Source organism: Pteropus medius, unplaced genomic scaffold (genome assembly GCF_902729225.1).
Source record: "Pteropus medius unplaced genomic scaffold, Ma_sr-lr_union100, whole genome shotgun sequence".
NCBI classification, from domain to species: Eukaryota; Metazoa; Chordata; class Mammalia; order Chiroptera; family Pteropodidae; genus Pteropus; species Pteropus medius.
In genome coordinates, this window is record NW_024356336.1 from 704,937 (window position 1) to 723,909 (window position 18,973).

General features: G+C 46.3%; 1 protein-coding gene across 5 annotated transcripts in view; it reads right to left on the reverse strand.

The window, feature by feature from the left end:
* Positions 1-18,973, reverse strand: part of ACACB (acetyl-CoA carboxylase beta) — a 103,263-nt gene that overhangs the window by 28,198 nt on the left and 56,092 nt on the right. For all 5 annotated transcript variants that reach the window (XM_039861769.1, XM_039861773.1, XM_039861770.1 and 2 more), the window contains 14 exons: positions 18,729-18,879; positions 17,311-17,445; positions 15,644-15,790; positions 14,029-14,217; positions 13,265-13,365; positions 11,670-11,758; positions 11,456-11,580; positions 10,662-10,775; positions 10,361-10,474; positions 9,743-9,832; positions 6,744-6,862; positions 3,248-3,385; positions 2,331-2,430; positions 2,135-2,242 (listed from right to left, as the gene is read on the reverse strand). In XM_039861769.1, the coding sequence (XP_039717703.1) occupies positions 2,135-2,242; positions 2,331-2,430; positions 3,248-3,385; positions 6,744-6,862; positions 9,743-9,832; positions 10,361-10,474; positions 10,662-10,775; positions 11,456-11,580; positions 11,670-11,758; positions 13,265-13,365; positions 14,029-14,217; positions 15,644-15,790; positions 17,311-17,445; positions 18,729-18,879 (1,720 nt within the window). The remainder of the gene's footprint in view (positions 1-2,134; positions 2,243-2,330; positions 2,431-3,247; positions 3,386-6,743; positions 6,863-9,742; positions 9,833-10,360; positions 10,475-10,661; positions 10,776-11,455; positions 11,581-11,669; positions 11,759-13,264; positions 13,366-14,028; positions 14,218-15,643; positions 15,791-17,310; positions 17,446-18,728; positions 18,880-18,973) is intronic.

Here is an 18,973-nt window from a genome sequence, read left to right on the forward strand (position 1 = left end):
GGTGGGAGGGGTAGAGGCCGGAAAGAGAATCGAGAAGGGGCCAGAAACATTCATTCCGTGATCTGAATGCTGGTTATACTTGGGAATTCACTGGGAAAAATCATCAGGCTATACATTTATGATTTGTCCCCTTTTCTGTATGTTAGACTTCAATAAAAAACTATGCAAGAAAAGTACAAAACTGTTTTTAGCCTTCCCCTAAACAAAAGAAATACTATCAAATACAATTTTATAGAGAAAGAAAAAAAACTCAAAAGACAAAAAAAAACCCCTAAGGACATTAATTTGTTCATATGGTAAGAAAAATTATTCGGGGAAATGAATAGTCTTTGCCCATTTCTGAAAGAGATAAGTAGACGTGCACGAAGGACTGAAATTAATGGGATGTAGGCTGGAAAGCGAACAGGAGAAACTGGAAAATGAAGAGGAATCTAATGTGGGGAAATGAGCCTGGTTATGGGAGCCTCATTTTTTTGGTTTTCAACTAAAGGTGTGCATGAATGTGTGCATGTGGATGTATGAATGTATATGTAAATGGGTGTGTCAATGTACACATGTATCTGCTTAATGTAAAAAATTTTAAGTCATGTAGACATATGTAACGTAAAACTTCTTTCCTGTCTCCCAGCAGGTGTATATTCTTCTAGCTGTCCTCTCTTCAGTATGTCTCTGTCTTTGTCTGTTTGTATGTCTGTCTGTCTGTCTCTCTCTCTCTCTATCTCTCTGTATATATATACACACACACATACATACACACACATACATATATACACACATATACTTTATTTGTACAGATACCCACACTTAATCTTTTCTAGCTCATGGATATCTTCCTGGGTTGGTATTTAGAAAATGGTTTCTTCCCTTTCCACAGCCACATGACAACCAAGGTGTGGTTATCCACACTTTCCACAGGTGATTCTGACACTCCTCCCACCGACTTCACTGAATCAAGTACCCTGAGTGTCATTTGTATAGAGAGGCAAGTGAGCTTCCAATCAGTTCTAATGTCACCTTATCTGGGCTACAGGCTGCCAAGCTGAAAATCCAGTAAGGACATCGGTTACGTCAAGAAGGAACAGGCTGGGGGAACTATGCCAATACTTTCAGAGTGGCCTCTGGCTGGTGGGACTGTAGGTTTTGTTTTAAAACCTACTTTTCAGATTTGTCTAAGCCTGAAACATTTTCTACAGTGAACATCATTAACTGTTGATTAACCAAGAAAAAGCTAAGTAAATCACTAATAATGATGTCCCCAAGCTTTATCCACAACTTTATCCACAACTCAGCATCTTTGGTCCATCTCCTGTCCAGGAAGCACCAGGCCATGTCCTTTGAGGGATGCCAAGTCAGAGGAGGTAAGAGTTATCCCTTCCGCCAGGATAATACAGGGAATACAACACAAATACAAAGAAATGGACTAAAAAGTAGCAACGGAAAACTTCCAAGTGTTCCTAAAGTTAAAACCAAGTCACTAGGGCCAAGAACTAATATCCAGACAGTGTTTAATTTATGAGCTAAGAATCTCAGCATCCCATTTTACAGATGAAGAAACCAAAGATCAGAGAGGTACAGTAACCTGCCTGAGGTCACACAGCACCTTCCTGCTGTTTCTACTACCAGTATTTGCCAAGATGCTCCACATCTGTTTGTGGCTGAGGTCCCTGAGCATACATAAGCACTGTTCCTGCTGCCACAGTGAGAATATATGCTGGCAATGGCCACTACATGCTTATAAAAGCAACCTGCAGTTATTTGCATATATAGATGTCAATGTAAGTGACCATTTTAAAATTTTGAGTTTTCTGGGTTATCCTAACAAAAACATTCTCCCAAAACCCCAAACTATTCATTGAATGTGTCTTCTGTGCTAAGTGATATATATACTGTGTCATTTCGTCATTGCAATACCCTGGGAGAGAGAAATGCCTCCCCCATGTTATGGGAAGAAGCTGAGGCTCTGCCATGTTCGCCACCTCTTCCCAAGGTCATTGGCAATGAGGAGTAGTAGAGCTAGGATAGGAAGCCAAGTCTACGGCTCTGAAGCACTCAGCAGGTCTCAGGCATAAGAGACATCTTGCCAAGACGACCCTCTGCTCACAGGAACACAGAACCAGAGGCATGCCCAGTCTACCTTGGACTGTACGAACGTCCGCAAAATCGGTACCAGCTTCTCGTCCTCCAGGTGGTCCGCATACTGGATGGCCACGTTCAAGATGTGGATTGGCTCTTCTCTCAGGTTCTAGGAAAAATAAACAAAAGTGAGCGATAGAAGGACCTGGGGTCCCAGCCCACCCCCTCCTCGGCTTGCTCCCTGCTCAGACACTTACCTTGCCATCATCCTCAGAGTACAAAGAAGTTTGGGCCTTGCTGAAGATGGGAGTGTCTGTGAGCACATTGGCAAAGCAGGAGATGACTTCGTCGAAGTTCCTGGGGGCATAGGGCAGAGAGGGAGAGCTGAGGGGCTGCTTCCTCCACAGGGTTGTAGATCAGACCTGGGCCCTTCCTCTTTCCCAACCACCACCCTGCGAGCTCATCCAACTCTGCGCAGAGCTCATTTGGTTCCTGACCATTTATTTCCAAGGCACCACTGATTGGGGTCTTTTCCAAAAAGACCCCATGTTGTCTGAAAGTGTGAATAAAAGAAAGGCTGTCCAAACTCTGGGGCATCAGCTGGGGCCCCCTTTTACTGTCTGGGAGACCCTCACAACCTCTCCTCATCTCTCCTAGTCAACTGAGAGTAACAGAAGTAACCACTACACATTCTAAGGCTGCTGTGAAGATCCAAGACAATCCAAGCATGATGGATAATATGCAGGAACAATTCAAAAAAGGGCAATAATAATAGGACTGACTGCTGACATTTATTGAGAATGTTATTTACTATCAATTATACTTTAAATACATTTAATATGCACTACCCTGATTAATCATCTTGGTGAGCCAATGAAGTAGGTCCTTCTCTTATTTCCATTATACAAATAACAAAACTAAGGTACAGAGAGAGTGTTAAGTAATTTGCTCAGTCTCACAGTTAGGAAGCTCAGAGCCAGAATTCAAGTGCAGGCAGGCTGACACAGAAGCCCACTCTCTTGGCTACGCTGATATTATATTATTATTATTAACTCACTGTGCCATGTGTCTGGGCCGCCCCCACCCCATGTGTTACATGAACAGGTAGGGGTCAGGGAAACTATGCTTGGCTCTTCTGCTCAGGGTGTTTGGGAGGCCAGGCCATGCTGGGTACCTGGTGAATTCCTCGAATCTCCTGAAGGCGACCATGGCCCCCAGCCGCTGGCACAGAGGGGAGAAGCCACTGTCCATGAAGAGCTCGGTGCTGTGCCTCAGCAGGTCGGGGTTGGTGACATTGATGGGCATGGCTATCCTGCAGGGGGACGGGACGTGAAGTCAATGAGGCCCCTGTTCGCAGATCTGGCCTCAAGAGCTGTTCCTGCCCTGGAAACTTCAGTGAGCCAGACTAGCATTAGAGCCCCGCCAAAATGGGTGCTTAAAATTGGGGGTGGAGGGTACAGAGGTCAGGGCCAGGGGCTGAGGACTAACAGCTCAACAAGTGAGTGAATGAATGAACGATGCTTGCATACAAGCATATGTGTCCAGCCCCAACATAATCCCCAGGTAAATCTGAAGTAGTGAACTCAGCACAGAGAATGAACACTCTCAGCGTCAGTTTATCCTGGAGAGCCCCAGCCCTGGGAGCCTGGTGAGGGGCAGGCTTGTCGAGTGACACTCCAAGCCTCTGCTCCCCTAAGCCCTCCCAAGCCATCACACCTGCCCTCGGGACAGGGCCAGAAACCAAACCTGGCCCCAAGGCCAGCAGCTCATTAGAGTTCAGCCGGCCACAGCTCCCAGGACTGGCTGCTCACCAGGAGCAGATCCAAGTGGGCCACTTGGAGTCATTAGAACTGGGTCCTAGAATCAAACAAGGAGGAGTTGTTTATCATATGGGGTATAGACAAGAGTCAATAGAGCAGGCCTGAGGCTACCCTCCTGGAAAGGAGACCTGTTTGCAAGGCTGGGCTTTGGATGGCGTCTAGGAACTTGAATTGGGGGAGGGTTCCCACCACTCCCTAAGTGATAAGGGAGGGTCACTGTGCCCTAGTTGTTTGTACAGTGTGGTTTATGCTGAGCACCTGCTTTCCCTCTGGACTCTGGGATTTGGGTATGTGCTCAGCAGAGGGCACAGGCGTGACCAGCTCCCAGTGAAAACCCTGGGCGCTGAGTCTCTAACCATCTGCTAGACAGCATTTCACACCTGGTCACGACTCTTTGCTGGGGGAATGAAGCGCGCCCTGTGTGATTGCACCGGGAGAGGACTCTTGGAAGCTTGTATCTGGTTTCCTCTGGACTTGACTCTGTACCCCTTTTTCCTTTGCTGATTGTATTTTGTGTCTCTTCACTATAATAAGTCACAGGAGTGAGCATGGCTAACTACTGAGTCCTGTAAACCTTCCTAGTGAATCATCGAACCTGGAGGTGCCCTTAGGGACCCGTGACCCAGGTGAAGCAGGGGCTTGCGCCTTCCTGTTAGATACTTCTGAAATCATCATCCAGGCCCTCTGTTCTGCACGAGTAAATGCAGAGGTAGCAAACTGGCATGGAAGCATGGGCTGAATTCAGCCCACAGACTGACTTTAGTTTATGTAGCATTTTTAATATATTCCTATACATTAATTCCCTGCCCATATAGCAAAGTTGAGGAATTGCAGATTTTTTGAAGTCTAGATGCCTTGCTTCTCTTGAAAAAAAACATGGAAAGGTTTGGCCTCGCTGGCCCGTTTTCCTGTAGGGCAACAACCAGTGGGCTAGAATAGCACCCTTTAGGCAAAGGCTGTGCTCACAGCCCCTCCTTGTTCCTGGACCTAAGTCCTGGCTGCAGCCCACATGAATCCCTTGCTGTCCTCCCATCTGTCTTCCCCATGGTCTCCTGACCCAATTCACGACATGCCTGGCTCTATAGACACAGGTGTGGAGGGTTTAGTCAGGTCCTGCTGGGAGATGAGGCTTCATTCCTCGTGGCTTTTCCCATAGTTATTTTAGAGTAGGGTTGTGGGGCAGCTGCAGGTGGGGTCTGTCTCCTCTGAGGCCACAGGCCCCAAAGCTTCTGGCACTTCCAGCTGATAGCAACAGCGAGAACCTGAGAGAGTCAGGGAATCCCTCCAGGCCATCGACATCTTTCTGAGTGAAAACAGGATGCTGTGCCCACGCTGAGAGTCAGAAGCAATAATCCTGACACACATGTAGGTCCTTTCTAAAAACAAGGCGTGACTGACCCACAAGGCTTCATGACAGCCGCCCTTCCTTTCCTAACCTAGATGAACTGCAGAGACAATGAAATCAAAAATGAATTCTCCTCAGGAGCAGACAAATCAAAAGTTCTCACATCACACCTCCCACAGTCCCCAAAATGATTCCAGGCCATAAGCAATCAGTCCCCTTTTCTCTTCATGGGGCAAAATTTTCCCCCTGGAAATAAGAAGGGTAAAAATAAATGATAAATATGAAAGGAGGTGCCCCATGGGGAAGTACTTCTTTTCCTCATCCATAACAGAGCAACACCTTTGTTCTTGAAACCAAAGGAAAGAGAAACATTTTTTTAAATCCCAAAAGAATAGAAAGTTTCGGCTTCAAGAAAGCATGGACTCTGTTGCCCGTAGAGATACAAAATCTGATCAACTCAACCGCTAAATCACGATGAAACCATTCTAGCCACAAGCAAGGCCTTTGGGAACTCCCATGAGAACCAGAAACATAAGGATGACAAGGAAGTGAATGAGAATGTGCCACATCCCAGGGAGACATATTGCTTTAGTAGAAGGTACCACACTCTACCTGATCAGAGTGGTACTTCGGGTCCTGAAATAAGATGGATTAGAAAAGAGAGGGTGAGTAAGCAACAAAGACATACGATGATGTCCCCAACTGAGAATATCATGGGGATCCAAAAAGACCAACACATGTACCCCTGCTGCCAGCTCTGGAGGGCCCTCGAATGCTGTGGAAAGAACTCTGAGGTGAAAGCATAACCTGGGCTCATATTCTCATAATTTGGAAGTGAAGTCCCTAGGGCTCATCTACAAAATGAAGATGAGAACAAATTTTTGACTGACAGATGGTGAGGGCTGAATGAAATAGTGTGTGGAAGCACTCAGTGGAGGCTTGACCAACGGCATGCCAGGGGGACAATGACAATGGTATCGGACATCATCATCACAGGGATCTCTAACTTACGTCGACGACTTTCTGTGTGCCAGGCACTGTCTTAAATGCTGCACGAGCCTCATCTCATCTACTTTTCAAAATGGCCTATGATAACACTGTCCAACAGAACTTTCTGTGGTGATGGAATGTTCTAGAACTATACTGTCCAATATGACAGCCGCAGGCCACATACGGCTACTGAGCACTTTAAATGCAGCTGGTATGAATAAGAAACTAAATTTTTAATTTTCACTCATTTTAATTTAAATAGCCCACAGGTGGGTAGTGGCTACCATACTGGACAGTGCCAGGTGTATGAGGTAGGCATCAGATTATCTCCATTTTGTAGGTGAGAGAACAGAATGTGGGAAGATGCCACAGTGGGGAAGTGATGTCCCCAACATCTCCCCAGCAGTGTTTCCAGACATACTTGTTGGGTCCCTCCAGAGACAGGACTACAACAGTCAGGGAGAAAAGAAACATGAGCCCCCCACCCCCTGTCCTGGGTGTGGACCACTCCATACCGGTTTGGGTGGGAGGAGGGCAGCATGAACTGGAATTCCACCACACAGGTGCCATCCGGGAGCTGCCGGTGCTGCAGGCTGTTTAACTCATAGGCGATGTAGGCCCTCCGCACATAAACCTAATGGAGCGGAAGCACAGTGGACATTCTCTCAGAGGGCACAGCAAACTACCCTTTCAACCCAAGGAAACTCAGGTTGGAGAAATGATCTCTAAGCAGTAGTTAAGAGCAAATTTGTTCATGTTTCAGAATGTTAATTTCTCTGCAAAGGGCTAGATAGTAAATATTTTAGCCTTTGTGGGATATATCATCTCTATCTCAAATACTCAATTCTGCTGTGGTGTAACCACGGGAGCAACCATGGACGATATGTAAATAAATGGACATGGTTGTTCCAATAGAACTTTATTTACAAAATCAGGCGCCCGGCCGGGGGTGGTGGGGGGAGTGGGGAGGGTGGAGGGGCTGTCGTAGTTTGCCGACTCCTCCTCTAGAGCAGCACTGTCCAACAGAAATACAACATGAGCCACATATATAACTTTAACTTAAAATTTTTTAGTAGCAACTTAAAAAGAGGCAACAGGTAAAAATAATTTTAATAATTTCATTTCATCCCCAATACCTAAAATAGTCTCATTTCAACATGTAATCAATATAAAAATTATTGAGGTATTTTAAATTTTTTCTCCATACTGAGACTGTATTTTACACTTAGAGCACGGCTCAATTCAGACTAGCCGCATTTCAAGTGCTCACTAGCCACATGTGACCAGTGGCTGCCATATTGAACAACACAGTTCTAGAGTTTTAGCACTGGGAGTTTTTTTTAACTAAACAGAGAATACAAGGACTGTGTAGAGGTAACACAGCAGGGCTAACTGCTATTCTATGAAAGGCTTGCTTCAAGGTTGGTCCTTGGCTACCATCTGGCAACTTGGATTTTAGAAAAGTTCCCACTATGCCTTGATAAGAAAGGTTCACGGTGCCTAAACTGCTCAAACATTATGATTTATGTTCGACATGTGCTTTCTTTCTAGGAGTTTAGAATTTTGGTACGTGCTAGGCAGGGGGTGCTTATAAAAACCCTGGGTGCTGAATCTCTAATGAACTTCACTTCACGTGTATTGTCACAACTGGCTGCTCGAAGAATTGGAAGTGCCTGGAGGACCACTGGAAGCTTTTGCCTTGTTTCCTCTGCACTTCACCCCATGTGCCTCTTCCCCCTGCTGATTGTTTTGTGTCCTTTTGCTGTAATAAGTCACACACAGCCGTGAGCACGACTATATGCTATGCCCTATGAATCTTCCTAGGGAATCGTTAAACCTAAGGGTGGTCTTGGGGGTGTCAGACACATTTAAAGCAGGGACAAAACTCTGCACTTCTCAAAACACCAAGTACAATACTCATCTTGAGTCATGGAGAAAAGGTTGGACTATGTTCCACAAATCTGCTGAACGAAGTGATGGAATGTGTAAAGAACTCTAGAAAATTCTCTAACAGAAATAAATGGGATTTAGCACTTCAAAAAGAAGGTGGGCTGCTGCTTTCCACCTGACATAGGATAGGTGCTTGGACAACAGGTGGCAACGGTGACCAATATCCACTTCAGGTGTTTACTCATTTACCTTCAAATTATCCTGTGAGGTAGATGTTATTGCCCCCACCTAAAGCATGAGAATCTAAAAGTCCAGAGAAGGAAAGCAACTTGCCAGAGGTCACGCAGCTCCAACCTTTACATATGCTGTTCCCACTGACTGGAATCTCTCCGCTTCTCCCTCCCACCAATTCTTACTCACTCTTCAGATGCTTGCTTTCATACCACGTTCTCATCAAAGCCTGAGTTGAACCTCCTGGTAAGATTAAATCCTGCTGTCCAATTCTCACTATAACTATATTTTCCCACTGCAGCCCTACTCCATGTGTAATTAAAAGAATATTTAACGTGTGCCTCTCCCCAACCAGAGAAGCTCCAGAAGGCAAAAACTATGGCTGTTCCCTGCTATATCTCCAGCACCTGGCACACAGTAGGTCTCAATAAATACACTGAAAATTGAAGACAAGAAAAAATAAGTACCAAAGACCTGTACTGGGTCTCACTGCCGGAAACAAAGTGGGATCTGAGGAGGATTCTTTGAGTTGAAACCAGGGAAGGGGTAAAAACTGCAGGCCCAGGAGAAGACTCTGTGGGCTGTCATATGCTCACAAGCCCAAAATGGTCTCCATGGAGACCCAGGCAACCTCCTGGCAACAGGATGGGGGACTCACAGGGCCTAAAAGATGGCAGAAGAGGGAGTGGGGACCCCGAGGGACCAGGACTCCAAGACCAAAGGGTGAAGAAATGAGGGAAAACTATCAGAGGAAAAGAGGTTGAAAACACAGGACATCACATATTTCCTTGAAAGGATTCTGAAAGAGCAGATTAAACTCCGTGATGCCTTGACACAAAACACCCCTCAGCCCCTGAATTAAGGAAGATGGAAGCTGAAGTAAGATGACTGAGCTCTAATTTGGGTTTTGCTGCTGGTCACCCCTTCTCTGCCCTATCAAACAGAGAGGTCATCTTAAATTGTCACCTAGGCCCTTCCAGCTCTTGTAGTTCTAAGTGGAAGTCTTTCAAAGGTATCTGATGTAGGTGAGTTGGAAAGTTTGGACGAGGTGACTTGGCCTTGGCTCTTGGGGGTTAATGTTTAACTGTGCCCTGCCTAGAAGAGGCAGGAATGGCAAATGAGACAGCAGGGTTACCAGCAAGGACTCTGGACTAAGACAGATCTAGTATGAATCCTGGTTCTGCCACTTCCTAGCTGTGTGACCTTGAACGAGTTGCCTTACCTCTCTAAGCCTTAGAGTTCCCTCCTCTGTAAAATGGGGATAGGAGGGGACCTACCTTATTGGGAGAATGATAAGATCATGTTTGTAAGGCATGTGGCCTGGGGTTAAGTGCATGGATGCTAGAACTGGCATGTGTGGTACCGTGCTGTTATGTGGGCCTTTCCCACTTACCTCCAAAGATGCCATGCAGACCACTTTGTTAGTGTGATAGAAGAAAGTGGGCAGGACATCAAATATGGTCGTTTCTGAGAGTATTAATTTCTAAAGGAAATAAGGGAAAAAAGGAAAAACAAATGTTAAAAAGTTTTAACCAATAGTCAGATGAGTGGGAAGAGTGGAAGCAGGGGGCAGAAGCCAGCGGTGTTATCATGAAATGCTGCCAGTGCCCCAGGCCTATAAGATCCAAAAGTGGAAGCAGCCCTGGGCTGACTGTACCTGGGGGGCTCCTAGTTTCAGACAGAGTGGGTACCTGGAAGCTTGTAAATGAGCCAGAGTTGGGAGGCCCTGGGAATACGAAGCCACGACTCAGCCACTTGAGGCTCCCAGCTTCCAAAAATGCTCCATCACACCTGAATTTTAAAAGTCATACCTCCCAGGCCGGCCTACTATCTGAACCTCTCCTGTAACCCCCTTGGGCAGCTCTGGCCGCACCAGACTAAACCACTGGTATTTGCGACTCTGTCCTACACCCGAGTGCCAGCACGCTGAGGACATGGGGTGCTTGTGTCCCCCAGGGTTCCACCTGGGCCGCAGTATGTGCTCTGTGGAAGGTGGATGGAGAAGCCTCACCTTGAGGTTGTCTGGGCAGAACTGGTGGCCGTACATGTCAATGGCAGACAGGAAAATGGACTCCACCTGGTTGTGCCTCAGCTCATAGGAGGGGAGGTGGGAGGCAATCAGGATCTGCACGGGGAGAGGACAGAGGGACTAGGTTGAGCCAACTTTACAAGGGAGAAGCCAAGGGCTGGGCCCATCAGGTAGGACATGGGACAGCAGCAGAGGGGCTGTGCACAGTGAAGGTCAAGCATGGTGGGGAGGGCAGCACCCTGAGACGCCCATGCAAAGTGGGAACCACCCCACATAATCCTACCTGTCTGGCTCTGAGGGCCACTTTGCAATGCTCACTCTTGCTCAGCTGAGTGAGGTCATTGAGGATGGAGGTCAGTTCCTCTGACAAGGAAGGGTCTGGGCCACAGAGCTCATCCTTTGGGGGAGAAAACAAAATCCAACCGGCTTGTTTCACCAAAAGAAAACACGCCAGCCCTCACCCTCTGCTGGGGGTGTAGTGCCCTGGCAAACCAGACAGCTAGCTACCTGGTACAGCCTGATGCACATACCCTTACCCCTTTCCACTGTGTACCCCCCCATGCATTCATTCATTCACCCATTTATCCACTCCAAAACATGCCCTAAGCACCAGGTAAGAAGGAAAACACATCTAAGTCTCTGGCTGCATCACTATTAATGGCCAGCAATTATGAGGTACTTACTATGAGCCAGGCAAACAGCTAGACTCGACATTCATCTCACCAAATTCTCCCAAGCCACTGAGGAGTTGCTATCATGATCCTCATTTTACAGGTGAGACATAATATGCCTTGCCCCAAGTATGTCAGGAGTGCCTGGCATATAGTAGGTGTTTTGTGAGTGTCAATTATGATCCCCTCCAGGGACCAACAAATCGCACCCACTGACTGGTTTTATGTTTATCATGCCCACAGTTAGTTATGCCCACTTATGTTGTACAAAGTCAGCTTTGAGAGATCAGGACAGAGACCATATGACCAGCGAAACCTAAAATATTTACTCTGGTCCTTTCCAGGAAAAGTCTGCAGACCCCTGAGCTACCCCCGCTCTAGGTACAGGGTGCCCTTTCCTGCTTACAATCAACATGATCACCAGCTGGTTCTTCTTAGCCACCTGCGCATGAGAGAAGATGCAGTCCAGCACCTGGGACATATCTGGCTTCAGCTGTTCCCTGAGGTTTATCACACACTTGTCGTAGTGGGCTACAGGGAGACAAAAGGCCGCAAGAGGATAAGACTTGGGGCCCTGCCCGCCCTGTGGGTTTGTCACCAGTGCCAGTGGCGACTCTTGCCTTGTTGGAAATGGTGCTCAACTTGTAAATATCTTCGCAGAAGATCCAACACCACTGCCTTCATGTAGCCAGGGGTCCCACTACGGTATCTGGGGAGCAAAGAAAGGCTGCTTTAATGATCAACTCTACTTCTTGGGGAGCCTGAATATCTACAGCCAGGGCTTTTAGGATTTCAAAAAGAAGAAAACTAATAAAGTATCTGGTGGCTGCACCCCTTTAATCCTTAGGCCTGGGAGGGATGTGTGAGTTGGTTCCTTGGCTCTAACTCTATAGGCCAAAGAGAACAGTGACTTGCCCAAGGTCATACATCAAACCAGAGGCCAAGACTGGACCTTTGGATGGCACCTGCCCCATCCCTAGAGAGAAGGAAAAAGACTTACAGAACTGAGATACTGAAAGGGGTCAGCCTTGCATGCATGGTTGGAAACAAAAATTTTCAATTAAGCATCCAATGTATAAAAAAATTGGGGAAAAAAAACAAAGCTTGACGTTTGCCTAAAGAGTTCTGTGTAAATTTCACTTCCCTTTTAAAACCAAATTTTAACCTGGACGCTCCCTAAATCATTTCCTCTTCTAAATCATTTCTGAACACAGGGAATGAAGTTTCTTAGGAGATATAACACCGAGTTTTAGCGAAGTTGAAACCAGCTTAACCCCAACACCACCAAAGAGCAACATAAGGACCTAAAGCGCTCATTTATTCAAATGTGATTAAAAATACACACACGGCATAGGAGAGATATTTGATATTTATGTTCAACAAAGAAAAATCTGCTAGGGAGTTCGATTAATTTATTTGTCCATTTCTTCTAGGTGTTTCTCTGAAGCTAAAGGACAGGTTTAAGGTTAATGGTTGAAGTATCCCGGGGTGGGGATGCCCTCCTAGGCCTTGTCTGTGAAACTTTCTCTTTTTGGGGAATCCACGCCGAGACCCCTGTCTTCAGCTGCAATCCTGTATTGTCCCCATGAGCTGGGGAATCCCCTGAAAAGGACTGTCTCCTATAGGCCTACAATCTCTGTAACTCTGACAGTTTCTAGAAGACAGTACACAAGAGCCAAATTAACTCACTCCAGTCTTCAATTGTCTTTATAAGTAAAGCTTTCTTGCTGAGATTTTGCATGCAAAATGGAGGTTCTGTTTATCATCAGACTAGGTTTCTCTGCTCAATAGCTATTTAAGGTAAAATACAAATTCTTCATCAATTCTCCTTTGCAATGATGCCCCAAAACCACAATAATTTGTATAATCTTTTGCAACACATAAAGCCATTCTGTTGCATTGTCTCCTAGTCAAAGCTGCTACAAGGACTCAATATCAGCACTTTACAAAAATTAATCTGTTCAGACTTATCATGTGTGAGGTGTTTTCATTCCCATTTTCAAACTGGCAAACTGATATTCACAGAAGAAAGTTCCTTGCCTGGGGTTCTGCCGTTAAGAATGACTATGCCAAGACTGTAATTGGGGTCTTCACACCCCACACGCTTTCCGCCACTTTGAACCTCCCTTTAAGAGAACCCCAGAGCGCCACCCTGGTGCAACACACAGGCCGATTTGATGTCTCAACCACACCCCACAGAGGGCCCAGGATTCACCTCTGAACCAATTGCACGATGCTCTGGGTGTTCATAAAGAAGACCTCCCGGTCAGCCTTCCGTTGCAGGGTGGCTGCGTGGCAGTCCAGGATGGTGGCTATCTGGACAGGAAAAGAGGACAGGTGGGCCACTCACAGCCATACAATCTGGTCGCCACACAGAAGTCAGGACCTCCCCCCCACAGGCTCCCATGGAGGTCCCATCCAAGGCTCATTTGAAAAGAGAAAATTCCAGCCTCAAAGCCCTCCAGCCACCCAGAAACGGTTCTGTTCATCCCACTCAATGTACTGCTTGAGGAATTCAAGAGCCCAGAATGACAGTGATGACACAGGGATATACGTACATTCATATGATACCTCGCCACAAATATGGACCTTCTGGGAAAAGAGAAGGGAATTTCCAACCCCAGGGAGTATGAGGGTGCTGGGTGGGGAGGGGTCCTACTTTTATAATTAGATTGAATGTTATTGGCATATTATGTTTGGCAATAAAAATATTTTTAATGAATAAATCTGCAACAATGACAAATTCCTGAAAGGTCCAAACATGTACTTTTCTCAATTGGTGTCTTTAGAGTTTTGCTTTGTTATTTCTTAGTTGAAATATAATTCATATACTAGAACATCCCCCCCTTTTAAAGTATACAATTAATTTGGTGGATTTTAGTATATATAGATTTATTCAGACTGAATGGGAGCTGAGTTCCTAAGGAGCCACCTGGCCCAGTGCCAGCACCCCGATGGGGCCAGGTGGAGGGCACATACCTGCTGGCTGGGGAACTGGCACAGCACTGAGGTGATGTTGCTGGCATACTGGGCCATCACCCTGCGGACCGACTTCTCCACGGAGGCAGGGATGCGGCCTGACACGCTGGTCATGATCTCTTGCAGCTCTAGCAGCGGCAGTGATGGGTGTCGGAGAGTCGCCATGAGCTTCTGCACCCACTCCTTCAGCTGCAGCAGGGACCACAGCATCAGCCTGAGGCCTTGCAGGGGCATGGGTACCACCACCCACCCATCCAGGTGAGTGCACTCAAGCAGCTCAAGATCTGGACCCAGTAGACTCTGGGACAGTCTTGAGTGGAATGGCCCCCTGATCGCAAGGGGAATACCCAGTTTCTTCACCCAGGAAGGCCCCCACTCCCATCTGCCTGTATCCAGACAGCCAATGTGGTACAGGGATAAAACATAAGACCACATGAAGGGCTAAAGTTTGTGGGACACTTGCTTAGACCAGACACTCTTCTAATGACCTTTATTTGCATGTTCTCATTTGATCCTTGGAAACAACCCTACAAAGTAGGCATAATCCTTATTTCCATTTTATAGATAAGAAAACTGAAACAGACAGGTTAGTGAAGTTACCTACTCATCCAGCAAAGCCAGGATGCAAACCCAGGCCATTTAGCTCCAGAGACTATTAACAGCTGCTCTTTATTGTTTCCCGGCATCCCAGGAGTCAATATGTTGATGGTTTTTGAATGAGTAGGATAATGGTGCCAACTCCATAATGTGGTTGTGAGATTTAAAAATGAAATGATGCACACACTGGCGAGTGCAAAGACTAAAATAAATGTTGCAATGACAGCAATCACAACTAGGAAGCACAGGATCGGGGTTAGGAGCATGGACTCTGAAGCCAGATGGCCAACTTTCAAATCCGTATTTGGCTCTTTATGGGTGAAACTGGCAAGTTTCTTAGTCTCTCTGTGCCTCAGTTTCCTCACCTGTAAAACTGAAGTAATGAGAGTTTCTACCTCATAGGCTGAAGATTAAATTACCATACATTTTAAGTGCTTAGAGCAGCAGCTGACACATAGTATGTACTCGACGAAGGTTGGCCATTTTTACTGCCACCATCACCATGATTTGCTATTCTGAGATGGAATGTGATGCAGCACAGTTTTATCACTACTGATGTTGGGTCTTTCACAGAGGTCTGCAAATCTGAGAACTTCTTATTTCTCTACAGAGTGAGTAAACGGGACCCTGGGATGGTTAACAACGAGTAGAGTTGTGTTTCTGAACACAGCACCTTCCCCTTTAAGAGGGGTGACCCCTCTAACTCCTTTAAGAGGGTGACCCCCACTAACTCCTCTCTTAACTTACTACTTCAATGTTCTCAGTGTCAAGCTGAACTGAATCCCAAAACCCAAATGTCACTTTTACAACAATTTATAATCAAAGAGAAATGTCCATCAATGTTTACAAACTGAGGAATTCTCTGAGAACAGGTCCTTTATAAAAACAATGGTGGACTAACCTTTTTCTCATTCCTTACATCAATAAAGACCTCTGATCTCATGGAGTAAATGAGATCTAGCTCTTCGCATGGACCTAAGGTAGTAGAATACACACCTACCTTTTACATGTGACCTACCTTTATGCTAAAAATAGGCTCTGGCAGACAGTAGCCGCTCATGATGTTAGTCAGGTTCTCCAAGACGCTGTGGAAGACCTGGTGCAGCTTCTCCCCAATGATGGGCAGAGTTTGCTGGGAAGGGAGCTCTCCTGTGAACGGCTCAGCCTGATGAGATACAACAAGAACCGGGGGTCAAGGACATCGTGGCCTTCTGAGTGAGGCAAGACAAGCCAAGGGCCAAGGCAGATCTACCAATATCCAATATGCACAATACACTGAGGATGAAGCCTGGGGGTGGGAGGAACAGAAGAAAACATCGTATCTGAGAGTTAAAACTGCTAAATTCACAACCCACGTGGGTTCTCCAACTCAATCCCTTTGCAGATGTCATAGCAAATTATGTCCCCCAAATAATTTTGGAGGGGGTTAGACTTTTTTTGTTTTGCTTTGCTTTCTAACCAAGATTATCTTCTTATTTTCTCTATTTATTTTCAGTCCCAAAGATAAATACCTAGTAGGAAGAAAATTTTTGAAACTCTCATACAAATGTACCTGATTTTTGTAAATAATATTTAGCTTCAGAGGACCAACACATAAAAAGCTCCCCAAAGGGGCAACATAAACTTAATGTGCCCATTTGTCTATTAATAATTCAATAAATACCCACTAAATGCCGACTTTGTGTTAGGCACTAGGACCCAGAAAGTTTGGGACATCTGTTCTGCTGGCCTGGAACCCTCAGCTTCCTTGCCCCTTCCCCCCATTCCCAACTCTGCTGGCTCCTCCAGTCCTGGTACAGCTAACTGAAAGGTTTCCTTCTCCACAATGTGATTCTGGCTTCCCCATATGGCCTTCCGCAAGAGGAGTCTCCCTTACTGGACTTGCTGAGCTGAATTACAAGGGCTCATTTCATTGGCATATATGAGCCTGCAGGGACTGATGGCCTGGCCCTGTATCATATACCAAGCCCAGGAAATGTTTGCTGAAAAGAATCACACTGCAGGCGCAGAGACCCTCCTAGCGATCTAAAAAGGCTCAGTCTATTTCTAGCTTTGAGAACCCCCTAAAGAGAATACTGAAAAGAATAAGAAGAAAAAGATGAAACTAACAGAACATCTGGAGGAAAGAAACAAACTGATTTTTTAAAATGTTTTTCTAGCTTTTTTCCTGGGCATATGCACTAATAAAACGGTAGAGAAAAGAACAATACATGTGTGAATGACGAGCAACCTCCCATATGCAAGGCATACTTAGGAAGGTCATTAACAAGACCTATTTCTGCTAAGTACTCTCTGTGACCAAGCACATATGACAGTGAGAGGGTGAGCACTACAAACAACTAGGGGAAGGTCCTTCCAGGCAGAGGGAGCAGGCGCTACCCAGGTGGAGAGGTCTGCTTTGTTCCGTTAAGTGACAGGGAGAATGGATGAAGACAAAAAAGTGAGGACAGCTCATTTGGGGTCTTGCAGGTCATTGGAAAAACTCAGGTTTCATTCTAACCAGGATGGAGAGCCGCTGAGAGGGATTTGAGCAAAGGAGGACATGTTTCTGCACCCATCACACTGGCTACTGGGGTGCATGGAGGCAGGATATCCAGGAGCCTCCAGTTGGCTTGGCTCACTGAACAGGCAGAGGTCACAAGTGTACGTGAGCCAGTCTGGGTGGCTGTTACTGGTGCTACATACCGGGCGCACTTTAGAAGGGTCATCAAGCTCCAGCTTGGCCACCACACAGCCTGCTTCCAGCACGGCTCCCGGGTGCTTGATATACTTCACATGGCCACTTTCCTGCACATTCAGGGCCATGATCATCTTCATCACCTGTTTTGCAGAAAGAAGAAATAAGATGGAGCGCACCAGGACTGGTCCAGGTGTGTGACACCCAGAGTCACCCAGAACTAGTAACTCTGGAGCAGGACCTGCATCATTTAAATAGAATGATGCCCTGGCAGAGTTCAAGTGGAAAGAATAGAGCAAACTAACAGTTATGGGAAACCTGCTGCATGCCAGGCATGAATCACCTCTATCCGCAAAGCCAGCTGGGGAGGTAGATGTTTATTGTGCCCATTTCACAGACATGGCAACTGATCTTTCCTTTGGCAGTAAAGCTTCTCTTAGAAATACAGTTAAATCATATTATGTAGGGTGATTAATATACACGTTCCTAAAATGTGGTGGACTTTGTGACCTGCTGCTTTTCTAAAGGCAGTGAAGAGAAGCCCCTGGGGACACTTTGTCAAACAAAGAATGTGCTTGCAGTACAGTCAGTCACCAGCCCCTTTAACTGGCTTGAGAGCCTGAATATATGGACATGACGGGTTTTTGTTTCTGTGGCTTGGGCTACAGACACTTAGTACTGTGCTCCTTTTGCTCAGTTAGTTCACAGCTTGCACGCCCAAGTCAGTCCAGCACGGGCTGTAACCCCAGCACCCTGCCCATCACTCTGTGACCTCCAGAAATGCCTTCTCCTCTCTGGGCCTCAGTTTCCCTTTTTGCAAAATGGGGAATAATGACGGTCTTGCCTCATGGGCCTCTTTAAGGAATCAGCATGATAAAGAACCTGACATATGGCAGGAGACCAATAAACCTTGGCTCCTACTGGTGCTATATTTTTCACTATCATTATCATTATCATTTTCTTTGGCAGCAAGAAATGAAGGCCAGATGTGAATCTTGGCCACATGTGACCTCAATTGAGATCCTTAGCCCGCCTGGGCACCATTTCTTTGTTTGTATAATGGGGTTCAAATTTGTGCCCATCTCCTATGATTGCTGGGATGCTTAAAGAAGGTAATTTAAAATAGGTAAAATGCTCCGAATAGTGCCTGCCATGCGGTAAGTGCTTTGCAAGTGTTGGCTTAAGACTTTTTAATCGTCACCATCGTTATTAATCAGTTCTTACTCATTCCTGGGAGGTGTGCATTTCTGAGGGTTTCCCTTTGAATGTTGCAGGGAATCTGGGCTGACCCCCACACACTAGCTCTCTTATAAAGTCGCAGCTGGTGGCCCAGGTGAGAGGTGAAGCCCGTTTGCAAAAACAATGCCGGGTGGGGGGCGGGGATGTGGGGAGGCCTGAGTGACCCAAGGGCCTGCTCCGTGCTCACCTCCATCTCAGCATAGCTGTCCCCAGCCTCCACGTGGCCCCCATCCTCCACCATGTACTGAACCAGCTTCCCAGCTGAGGGGGATCTCAGGACCGTGGGATCATTCTCCTTCTCAAATACACACATCTTGTTGCCAATGGTAATCCAGTAACTGGGAGAAAGAAGGAGCAGGGAGGTGGGGAGAGACTGGGAGGACCATCAACCCAGCGTGCTTGAGTCAGCGGTTCTATAGTCTTTTCTCTTCC